Here is a 12,300-nt window from a genome sequence, read left to right as displayed (position 1 = left end):
CCCACAATTCTGGGCTCAGACCCACGAGGAGCATCATAGGGAAAACATCAGATCAGACCTCGGGATACAGCAAGAGCATCCCAGCCAAACTCAGATCACCGCATCTAAAGTAAGGCATGGGGCTGGGGTTGTGGCTCTGTGGTAGAGCCCTTGCCTTACATGTGTGAGATACTGGATTCAATCCTCAGCACCACATAAAAATAAATGAATAAAACAAAGGTCCACTGATAACTAAAAAAAAATTTTTTAAAAAGTAGTCAAGCACAGCTGTCCCAAGAGTCACTCCATCTGCCCCCCTACCCCAACCCCCACCCCCAACAGCACAGCAGCTGACTGGCAATAACAGGAGTGGCAAAAACATCAAACTTCACTTACTTAACTTTTTAGCAGTTTTTTCATTTCAATAAATTTATTTTGATTAGTTGGATTGTTTAAAAGGAAGAGAAGAATCTGCTCATGTTTTTCAACCTATGGATGAGAAAGAAAACAGTAGTTCATTTCTAAAACTGTTAAGAACATACATCTACTTAAAGGAAATTTTACCTACTTGTTTCTGCAACTGTGTACAGCAGCAATTCATCCTGTGCATCTTTTCTAAAAGAAAAAAAGAAAGCCATTAGGTAATATCCAACATGAACAACAAGAAAAACCTAGATCTCAACAGATATCTATCTGCCCCTATGGCTGGGTTCCAAATACAGAGAACACAATCCACCCATCTGGGCTTCAATGTTTTATCTACTTCTTGTGACCAGGTGTTTTTCTGTTTGTTTGTTTAATACAAATTAACACCCACACTGCAAGGGTCAGATCCTATCATCACCTACAGGGGACCTCTGTTGGGCAAGGACAGGTCTGCCAAACACTGTAGAAATACCAGGATACGCCAATCCCAAACTTGAGAACTCATGTTGAGTAGGATCAAAAGTGAACCTGAAGGAAGGCCAGGGCAGAACGTGAGACACTTCAAAGCTTAACTCCCAGAACAATGCTGCTGAGCTGCCCTATGGACTCCCTGGAACAGGACTGCTCCCACCAAGGTGGCCCCTGAGGTGGCAACGGAGCCCTTCCAAGGGATTTATGGAGGAGGTGGTGGTAGCAACTATGGCCACACAGAATGAGGAAGATCAGGTCAACTAAAGTGACCATCTCTGCTCCTTGTTACACTTTCATCTGGTATTAATCACACCTGAAGAAATACCTTTATTTAAAGCACTTTGCTTTTTAGATGTGATGTCTTTTGCCAGCCCATACATCACCAGCTTATCAGCCACATTGACAGTACCATTCTCAGAACACTTCTCCACCGACACTGTATGAACATTCTTAATAATTCCTTTCACGGAAAGCATTACATTCTGATTCAACATGAAATTTTTTAGTAGCTCTATCATTAATTGAGAACAGCTTCCATTCAACTCCATCAGTCCTGGAAAAAAATTGAAGATATCTATATATATATATATATATATATATATGTAGGTACCAGGGATTAAACCTAGGAGTGCTTAACCACTGAGCCACATCCCAGCCTTTTTATTTGAGACAGGGACTCACTAAGTTACTTAGGGCTTCATTAAGTTGCTGAGGCTGGCCTTGAACTTGTGATCCTCCTGTCTCAGACTCCCCAGCCACTGGGATTACAGGTATGTGCCACTGCACCAGATAATTTTCAAGTCCCTTTTTAAAGACTATAGTTAGATAAATTAGCTAAGGATAATAAACAAAAGGCTTTCTGACTTTGGCTGGTTTAGGTATTTTTTGATGTAATACTGCTATTGCATTAGAAAATTCAAATTTACTCAACAAATATTTATGGATGACCCCGAGCACTAATCTAGCCTTAGGGGGCACAAAACAGGAACAATGTTTGCTCTGAATGTTCCAATGGGGAACATCTTTATCCAGTGATAAAGAATTTCCCAATTCTTGAGCAAAATTAAATCAGACTCTAAGTCATCAGTGTGATATTATCCATGAGGTTGCTGAGTAAAGAGACCAGGAATAAGAGTAAAAAGCTACTTTAAACATTTCAGTTCACTTTATTCAAATTCCAACTGAAGCTGGAATGTAGTAACCATAGTAAGACAGTCAGGAATGGTGTCATTTGCAATGTCTCTGGTCTCTAAGGAGAGCTGTGACAAGGCAGCAAGACCCTGGAAGAGGGGTCAGACCATTGCCCCAGACACTTCTAGAGCTTTTCCAGAGGGGGCAAAACAATCTCTGAAACTCAACGCTCTGAAAATAAGCCACATAACAAAGACAGATCATCTGAGTATAGTTTTTGTGAGAGTTAAAAAAAAAAAAGAATGTGAAATTTCTTTGAAAACTCTTGACATTTAGAAATTTGAGCAATTACTTAAAATACACAACTGATTCAGACTCAGAGATGTGAAACAAAGAGAAAAACAATCTCACAAGACACACAAAGTGGAAACTGATTTATCTACCTTCAAGTGAACATTTAATGATTTGGAAAGGGACCTCCAGGTGGCTGGCAGCAATCGGCTGCACTCTGGAAAGAGGCAGGGTTTCGATGTTCCCATAGTCTGCATAGAGCACTTTCACATCAGAGTCTGATATCCCCAGAACAACCGCACGGTACCAGAAATCATCACCTGAAAACAGAACAGACGCTTGCTTAGCTGAGAAGTTCAGTCAACAATTCCTCCTACCTCAGATGCCTTTTCATAAATTACATTCATATCACTTAAAAATTCACGCCAAGGTTTATGGTTACAGTCCAGCTTTACCTCTATTCCTTCCAAATCCTACTAAAAAGACAATGGGATTTTTGTTTTTAATCATAAGGACAATGACCAAAAGAGAAACTCATATAATACCAGAAGTCTGGAAAACAGACGTATGAATGGAAATGATTTTATCAGATTCATGGTAGCTTAGCCAAAGCTGGGGGTCAGGCAGTAGCCCAGTTTGTACCTCAAATCCTCAGACCCCAAGGCTTAATAACTGGTGCTACTCATTCAAAAGCAGGAGTAAAGATGGAGCTGGGAATGAGGACATGATAATATTTATTTTTAAAGTTACTAAAAAGCTTTATGCTCACATGTTTTAATACAGCTTCACATACCTTTCTGAAATGATTCCAGACAACTGCTCCTACAACTATAAAAGACTAGAGATTCCTCTTCCAGAGAGACCATGTGGTGGGGAACGTGAGACTGAGCAGAGGAGGAAGAGTTTGCTAAGAACTGGAGCACTCCGGGCGGCAGACAACCAGCCCAGGTGAGAGCACGTCCAGCTGCCAACCCTGGCAGTGCCCAGTACAACGGCAGAGCCAGATCAACCTGCTCAAGACCAATAGTGGACCAGCTACTCAAAGAAATCCCCAAAGAACTGCACAGTTCCATCTTAGACATGTGAATAACAAGGGATCACCATAGAGTTGAAGAAAGCCTCTAATGTGCCACAGGAGCGCAAAAGAAACAAAACAGGACTTTGGAGAAACAATGAAAATTGAAAGAACAAAAGTAATATCCTTGGAGAAATGACACTCGTTTCTTGAAATAAGAACAGAACAGTATTAAACATATGCACACACACACCTAAAAAAATCAAGAGACACTGGAACTAGAAATGTGGTATCTGAAATGAAAACTTCAATGAGAAAAGCTGGAAGTTGAAATTGAGGAGGTCTCTTGAAAAAAGAGAAAAGAATGAAAGAAAACCAAAATTGAGCAGAAGATTTTGAGTCCAACATTAGAAAACAAAAGAAGGGAATGAAAGCACTGATTCAGGAAAATTCAGAAAAACTGAAGCCCATAAATTTCTGGACTTAAGGTTCCACTGAGTGCCCAGTGCAAAGGTACAAAGAAAGTACCACACCAAGCTGTACTGCACATTTCAAATATAAGAGGAGGATACTGAAGGTTCCAGAGAGGATTAAAAATATGTACAAAGTTGGGAAAGTCTGGGATAATGTCTACCTTTTGATAAAAAACACCAAAGCTAAAACACAATAAAAGCAATGCCTTCAAAATTTCCAGGGGAAAATGACTTCTAATCTAGAATCATACACCCAGACAAGCTATTGATCAACTGTTAAAGACTTTTTCAAACATAGGAGATAAGAAATTTATCTTACTCACACCCCTTCTCAGATTCTGAAAGATAAGATCCACCTTAATATTGGAGTAAAATCAAAAGGGAAATAAGGTGAAAGCAATCAAGTTGAGCTGAGAGAAGGAGAAATCCAGTTAACAGAGGGGGAGTGCTGAAACAATCTTCAAAGCTCAGTGGGGAAAGGAAATCCCAAGAGGACAGCCACAGGCTGGAGGACAAGCAGCCTGGATAGGAGCAGGGCTGAAGATGTCTTGTGTAGAATAAAAGTTGATCAAATACACAGAGTTCTTGGAGGGAATTTATGCTAATACAGAGAACTGGAGATAGGGAAAGTATAACACATTAACAACAGAAGTTGCAAATGAGAACCAGAATCATGGACTACAGCATGGCTCAGCTCTTTATCAAGTCATCACAAATACTTATTTAACTAAAAATCACAACTTCTATTGGGAAGCAAAAGGGGAAGAAGAGGGGAAGAGGGGCGGTGCAAATCCAGTTGTCATACAAAAGAAAACCAAAACTAGGGAGTGACTTCAGCAAGGTGAAAAGTGTAGCAGGTTCGTGCCCTTCCCCACCAAAGCAACAATATGGTGCTATCTAAGAACAGAAGTTCCCTTGGGACTCAGGCAGGTGGTTTTAAGACCCCAGGAGCCCAAGTCTGAGGAGGGTTGTTCTGGGAAGGCTGACCTGAGCCCCAGTCCTGCTACTGATCAAGAGCAGCCCTGTTCCCCTGTGAACTCAGCTCTAGCACTGCTGGGCTACCTTCTTGCCACCAGCCCCATCTGCCTGAAAAATGGCAGGAGCAATGCCCACCCAGGCCCTAGTAACAGACCCTACACGGACCCTAAAAGGTCTGGTAAACTGGCTGCAGTTCCACTTCACCTCAATCCTAGAAACAAGCCAGAATAGTGTTATTTGCTAGCAATGGCAATCTGTTAACATGAAATACTAAACATGAGTGGTTAAAGTAGACTATAATCAGTCTTGACTTCCTGAGGCCATTCATTCTTCTTCCAGTAAATTCATATATTGTAAATTCACATTCATTATATATATATATATATATATATATATATATATATACATACACACACACATATACATATATATAGACTGTACATCCTTAATGTTACTGATCCACTGTTAAGGTCTGTAAATAAGTCAAAAATAACACCTGGTATTTTGCCAGAGGAATGTTGGAGTTCGTAAACAAGTTTGGATGGTGCCTGGCAAAATGCCAGAGGGAATGGTTTGAGAAGTAACAAAAGTGAGCCATTAAGTGTGGAGATTCCTTATTGGTTGACTGATGTATCTAGTTTATGCTAATTAAGATAAGCTGTGCAATATGTATAAATAGCTCTGTTGTCCTACAATAAAGGGCTCCTATTCCTGCTGTATCAACGTACACAAGTTATTTGTCACCCCCCGGTTATTTTGCTGCAGCTGGACTGTGGCAATCCACCATAGTAGAGTATGGTTACCTGTAAGTACTGACATATTTGTGTAGTTTGCCTAAAAATAATCTACAAAGCACAGAAATGCTGAATGACCAATATAAGAATTAAATTCACAACTCTGTATTTCTTCTCTAACCAAATGAAACATGCATCTAATATATCAAAATCTACAAAATCTCACAAAAAAAGGGAGCACACTAAACATTTTTCCTTTAATATTTTACCTAAGAAACTTACTTGTGTATTTGGCACAGCATGCATCTCCAATTCTTGGTCTGTAGGACAGACGGCTTTTCTGAGCATTGCAATATTCTAACAATTCAGCTGTCAATATACACAGTTTTTCTTGATTTTCTAAAAGAAATAGAAGCAATCTCTTGTGAAAAACTTTCCAATGCTATTACTAATAGTATATAAAATACAAAGTCTAATAAAAATCCTTTGCATATTTAAAATACACACTATATACAAATATATAACAAATATTACACAAACTATATATATATATATATATATGAGAGAGAGAGAGAGAGAGAGAGAGTGTGTGTGTGTGTGTGTGTGTGTGTGTGTGTGTGTGTGTAGAGCTTGTACCAGGGATTGAACCCAGAAGTTCTCTACAATTGGGCTAAATCCTCCACCCCTTTTTATTTTGAGACAAGTTCTTGCTAAATTGCCCAGGCTGGCCTTGAACTTACAATGCCCCTGCCTCTGCCTTCTGAGCAGCTGGTATTGCAGGTGTGTGGCACTATGCCTGGTTACATTATATTTTCAAAATAAATATATCCACTATTGGTTGCCTTTTGCAGAAGGAATGCAAAACTGGGAGGAGGCGTGAAAGAAACCTATGAAGGGCCCATTTCTTGATCAGGTGGTTACATTCATGTGTTCACTCCATGAATCTTATTAAACTGTGCTTTATGACAGTTAGGTGTATGTGTCCTATACTTAATAAAATCATCCTGAATGTTATTTCCAATTCATCATGCCATATGTGGTCAGGATCAAATAACCCTGAATCCCTGCTTTTTACAATATGGATTAAAGATGGTTTTTGTAATACTGGAGATAAATTTAAGAATTTATTGGTATTACTACAATTCTTTTATTGGTATTACTACAATTCTAGGTCTGCCAATATGAAAGAAAGGTTCATTTTTTTCAGCTTTTAATTATTTCAGCTACAAATTATTTCAATGGACACCACCAATTTGAACCAAATTCACCTTCAGATACTAAGAATAATTTCACATACACTTAAGAGATTCTCAATTGTAAACTTCCATGAAACGAAGAAAAGGAAAATTAAAAATCACTTCAACATGCATTTTCTTCATGATTATCTCCAGTATATTTCAAGTTTCTAAGATATGACAAAATATGATTAGGAATTTATTACTAAGTCTTTCAATAAATTTGAAGTGGTTTTGGTTCAAACTCAAAAGATTGTAGGAAGTAAGGCTCAGTGAATACAATTCAGTATAGATAACATGATATTAAATAAAAAATTATATGATAATTAAGGGCACTGGTTTTAGTACAAAAAGCTGTAGGTTTTCAGGGCCAGGCCACTCAGAGGGTGATAGATGCAGGATGCTCCCTTTCTGTTCACATCTGTGCTTTGGGAACTAAACTTGCCCTAAGTCATTATGATCAATTCTTCCTTAAAAATCATCACCCACCTCTTCTTCCCTTCACTTCCTGAGGAGTTCACGATGATCACTTTCTTTGCACAGCTTAAAAGAGGAGAATAAACATGTGTTGATCCATTTGGTTCCTTACCTGGCATCTCATCTGGGATGGCATAAAACAGGTTTGGGTTTATGATTTCTAGTATGCTTGCTTGCACAGTTTTATTTACTGGCAATTCTATAGTCTTCCAATTCTCTGCTGAAGAGGTGGCTGAAGTCATAAAACACAGGTTTTGCATTAAATGGATAAAATTTACTCTTCTTTCCCAGTGATTTATTAGTTCAAATCAATTTGTTCATCAACTGCTGATTATCAGCATTCCCAAATTCCCAAAAAGAAAAATCTGTATTTCACAAAACAATCTGTTCAATTTAAGGGATTATATGGATACTATTCAAAAAAAAAAGTTCAGTCTATAATGAGAATCCTTGAACTATTACACTCCCAAAGGACATTTATGTAGTATATTTAATATAATTCTTCAAATTTTCTCAAACTTTAAGAGATACATACCCATATGATATACATTTACCTGATAACCAAAAAAATGAGTACAATGTTTGATCAATTAAAAATATTTCAATAAATATGGAGCTTAATAACCAATTATTAATCTATACTCACAAAGAAAATCTCTACAGGAAAATTGTGTAATTTAAGATAGAAGAATTTTCATAGCCTATAAAAACAAAGGCTAACAAATTTAAATAACACATGATTTAAAAGGAGAAACGGAGAAATGATAATCAACCAATTTAAGTGCATGTAAGAATAGATCATAATGAATTTCACTTTATGTATAAATATAATGTACCAGTTAAAATAAATAATAAATAGATCAGAGAAGAAAGGAAGGGAGGGCAGGTGAAGTAAGAAATGAAATGGAACAGGGGCTGGGGTTGTGGGTCAGCGGTAGAGCACTCGCCTAGAACGTGTGAGGCCCTGGGTTAATCCTCGGCACCACATAAAAACAAATAAAGGTATTGTGTCCAACTAAAAAAAAAATTTAAAAAAAGAAATGAAATGGAACAAATCATGTTGTATGAACATATGGATACATCACAATAATCTCCACTATTATATAGAATTATAATTTTTAAAAAGAGAAAGAAGTATTACCTTGAAGCCCCTGGGTGTCAATTTGATGATTCCGTTTATTAACAGGTCTATTATTTGGCACGTCCTTGTGTGGGGAACCAGCTTTTAAAACCAGATGTTCATTAATAAGAACATCACTGATTATTCTGGGATAGGAAGTGGAAAGATCGGTGAGTTCAACTCCCACCCCGTTTTCAGTGATTTCAACCACTCTGGCTTGGAGTTTTATCCCTGCAACACACATCTGAAATCTTGCTATGGTTTCTTTAGTCCAGTGTTTGTTTCTAGGCTGTATATCTGGAAAATAAGAAGAGCAATAAAAAGAATCCAATGCATAAGCTGCATTTTTGCTTCCATAGTAGTAGCCAGGGATGGGTCCTTGCCATTCCATTCAGCAATTCTGAGTAACTGCTTACCCTGTTCAATTATCTATCTATCCATCTATCTGCTGTTCAATTATCTATCTATCTATCTATCTGAAATTCAGCCATGGAGCTGAATTATAGATTCAGTTTAGAGGGCTTGTTAAAAACAGATTTCCGTCCAGCCAAGAGGGCTCATGCTGTAATCCCAGTGGCTAGGGAGGGTAAAGCAGGAGGACTGAAAGTTCAAAGTTGGCCTCAGTAACTTAGCCAGACCTGACTCAAAGTAAAACATAAACGAGGTCTGGGATGTGACTCTGTGATTAAGCACCCCTGGTACCAAAAAAAAAAAAAAAAAAAAAAGAGCGAGAGAGAGATTTCTGGGTCTTGCCCCAGAATTTCTCATTTAATATGCTGCTAGATTTTGGGGCCAAATTTTAAAAAGCACTGACATAAAAACATGATAATTAAGAACAATAATCTGAAACATACTTATTGGAAGGGATGGTAGAGTGCTTGCCTAGCATGTGTGAGGCACTGGGTTCAATTTTTAGCACCACATATAATATATAATAAAATAAATATAATAACATATAATAAAGGTTCATTGACAACTAAAAAATATTTTTTAAAAAAGAAATATACTTATGTATAGAAGGAAAACAGACAAAAGATAAGATGATGATTATCTATGGTTTCTAACATATACTATTAACATTTTGAAATCCAAACTTCCAAAAAGTTAACTGGGACTTTAGGTGTGCAACACTGTGCCTGGCTGCTTCCAGTTTTTATGTGCAGATGGAAAAACATGTGTATATTCACACACACATAGACACACATATCTCTAGGAAATGTTTATAAATCAGACATATGATGGTTCACATCTGTAATCCCAGCTACTTGGGAGGCTGAATCAGGAGGACTGAAAATTCTAGGCAAGTCTGGCCAATTTAGTGAGATTCTTTTTCAAAACAAAAAGGGCTGGGCATGTAGTTTGGTGGTAGAGTGCTTGTCAACTAGCTCTTGCAAGGTCAGGGATCAATCCCCAGCACTGAAAAATAGTAACAGTGAATATAGGTATGATGCCAAGTACAGTTAAGAGCTTTATATTTTTATCTCATTTATTCTGAACAATTCTGAGGAAGGCAATATTCTTTTCTGGACAAGGAAATGAAAGCACAGAAAGTTTAAATAATTTGCATAAATGTCACAGTCATTAAGTGGCAGAGACGACTCTAGAGTCTGTTCTCTGCATCACATTGCTGTCCTGCATCTCTTTTTAAACTTGCTTTCTTCACTTACATCACAATCTTCCTTTTAACAATTTTGTTTCATTTTTATGACAGAATGCAAACACATAAGTGGAACTTTGAATGTCTAAACACTAATCTATCCTCACAACAACCCTATAAAACAAGTACGATCACTAGCCACTATACAGATTATCATTTAGCCAACTGATGTTGTTTTGCTATCAGTAAAGCAGCAGTGTAATGTATTTCCTTAAAGCTGAACTTTGTGCCACTCCCAAAGTGCTTTGGGATAAATTACTAGAAATAAAGTTGCTAAATCAAAATTCGGAACATTTGAGGCTCTTAAGGAATTCTGCAAAATGCCTTCAGGAGGCTCTTGTGTTTTCACTCCTGTCACTAGAAAGCAGCAGCCACCACCCCCTTGTCTGACATCAACTCCAGACATCCGTCACATAAAATGTTACAATTATAGCTGTAACTAGTTAGAATGCTATATATCCTGATAGTAGAAAACAGCTGATAAAAATTTTATCCTATACAGGGGCTGGGGATATGGCTCAAGCAATAGCGTGCTCGCCTGCCATGCGTGCGGCCCAGGTTCGATCCTCAGCACCACATAACAAAGATGTTGTATCTGCTGAAAACTAAAAAATAAAAAATTCTCTCTCTCTCTCTCTCTCTCTCTCTCTCTCTCTCAAAAACAATTTTTTAAAAAAATTTTATTCTATACAAACCTGCTAACCAGCACTGTATCCCTTGAAATGGAAGTTGTAAAAATTTTGATGGTATCATTTGGAGTTCATCTGTAGTAACTTCCTCGGCGTTTCCATAATCTACAAAGTGCACTTTGACGTTTCCACTTGGTAAAATGTCCTTGACCAAAGCACGATACCAGTTACCATCGCCTGGATTTAACACAAAGTTGGTGATGTGGAACACTTCCCTTCTGTTAATGTCTGAAGGTTTTATCTTGGGGGGAAAATACCTTTACATAAAGTGCTAATAAGTCTGCTCTTTTCCCCAGATTTTCACTAAAAATCCCTAGACTCAGACTTTTCAAAATCCATTTTTAGAATTATCTTTAAAACTTTTGCAGTACCACAATTTTATATCTGATATAAAGATTTCATTCATAAGCTAGCCAAAAAAGCAGAACTGTGAAAGTGGAGGTAAAACTTGAACATTCTTGTTAATGGTAAAGGCTTATAATACTACTAATGGCTTAGATTGTTTTACCTGTTACTTGGCTAAATAATAAAAGGAATAGAGAGATTCTTGCACTGAAACTCTGGCAAATGTGTTCCAATGCATTCTTTTCAAAATTAACATCAACTGGTGGACCAGAACAAACAACCACCTTGTATTAAACAGCTCTTTTTTAAAAATTTTATTTATTTATTTTTTTAGTCATACATGACAGTAGAATGCATTTTGATATATAATACATACATGGAATGTACATACATCAATCATATTGTCTATTCTATTCTGTAAACAGCTCTTTTACTAACTTAATTTAATATCAGAAATTCTGGAAAGAAAAGCATTGAAATAATGTTTACCAAGGTTTTAGCAAGAACGTGTCACTTGGAGTTACTAAAAGGAAAAACACTTGATATCTGAAGCACTCATTTAATTTTGGTTATGAGAAACGTGCTTAAAAACTAGAAATAAAATACACACTAAAAATGAAAGCTGAAATTCAAGAAACAAAAGATTCTAATAGTCAAAATGACAGCTTACCTGTAAAAAAAGCACAACAAGGTTGCCCTATTTCTGCCTTGAAACCATTCGGCAACTTCTGCTGGCAATATTCTGCTAATGATTTATTCAAATCATTGAGCTTCTTTAAAGCTAAAAATAAAACACATGTATAGCATTTAATATTAAAAATAAATACCAGGCTGGGGATGTGGCTCAGGCAGTAGCGAGATTGCCTGGCATGCGTGCGGCCCGGGTTCGATCCTCAGTACCACATGCAAAACAAAGATGTTGTGTCCGCCGAGAACTAAAAAATAAATATTAAAATTCTCTCTCTCTCTCTCTCTCCACCCCCCCCTCTCTCTTTAAAAAATAAATACCAACACAAATTTTCCTTTAAAGTCAAAAAATGTTTTGATCACAAAAACCTTTTTCAAACAACCATTAAGTGCACCAAATCTTTTTTCTTACCAAAAAATTATTAAGCAAAAAGTCATTGTTAATACTCTCAATCCAATATCAAGGACTTACTGGGCAGAGACACAATCCTACAGCATTATCATCAGTATACCAACATGAGCTCTGCAGGTGACAGGAAACATGACATAAACCCTAAATAAAGCTATATAAAAGCTGTCCTGGAAAGAGTAA

The 12,300-nt window shown here is 37.2% G+C and overlaps 1 protein-coding gene across 6 annotated transcripts in view; it reads right to left on the bottom strand.

The window, feature by feature from the left end:
- Nucleotides 1-375: 375 nt before the first annotated feature.
- Tdrd1 (tudor domain containing 1) overlaps nt 376-12,300 on the bottom strand; it is a 38,323-nt gene continuing 26,398 nt past the window's right edge. For 2 of the 6 annotated variants that reach the window (XM_077798977.1, XM_077798979.1), the window contains 9 exons: nt 11,692-11,802; nt 10,683-10,853; nt 8,352-8,627; nt 7,323-7,442; nt 5,781-5,897; nt 2,451-2,618; nt 1,202-1,429; nt 548-594; nt 376-468 (listed from right to left, as the gene is read on the bottom strand). In XM_077798977.1, coding sequence (XP_077655103.1) covers nt 376-468; nt 548-594; nt 1,202-1,429; nt 2,451-2,618; nt 5,781-5,897; nt 7,323-7,442; nt 8,352-8,627; nt 10,683-10,853; nt 11,692-11,802 — 1,331 coding nt within the window. The remainder of the gene's footprint in view (nt 469-547; nt 595-1,201; nt 1,430-2,450; nt 2,619-5,780; nt 5,898-7,322; nt 7,443-8,351; nt 8,628-10,682; nt 10,854-11,691; nt 11,803-12,300) is intronic. The other 4 variants (XM_077798980.1, XM_077798982.1, XM_077798978.1 and 1 more) reach the window with 3 other exon arrangements.

Source organism: Urocitellus parryii, chromosome 5 (assembly GCF_045843805.1).
Source record: "Urocitellus parryii isolate mUroPar1 chromosome 5, mUroPar1.hap1, whole genome shotgun sequence".
Classification (NCBI taxonomy): Eukaryota; Metazoa; Chordata; class Mammalia; order Rodentia; family Sciuridae; genus Urocitellus; species Urocitellus parryii.
This window is presented reverse-complemented; position numbering and strand designations above follow the sequence as displayed.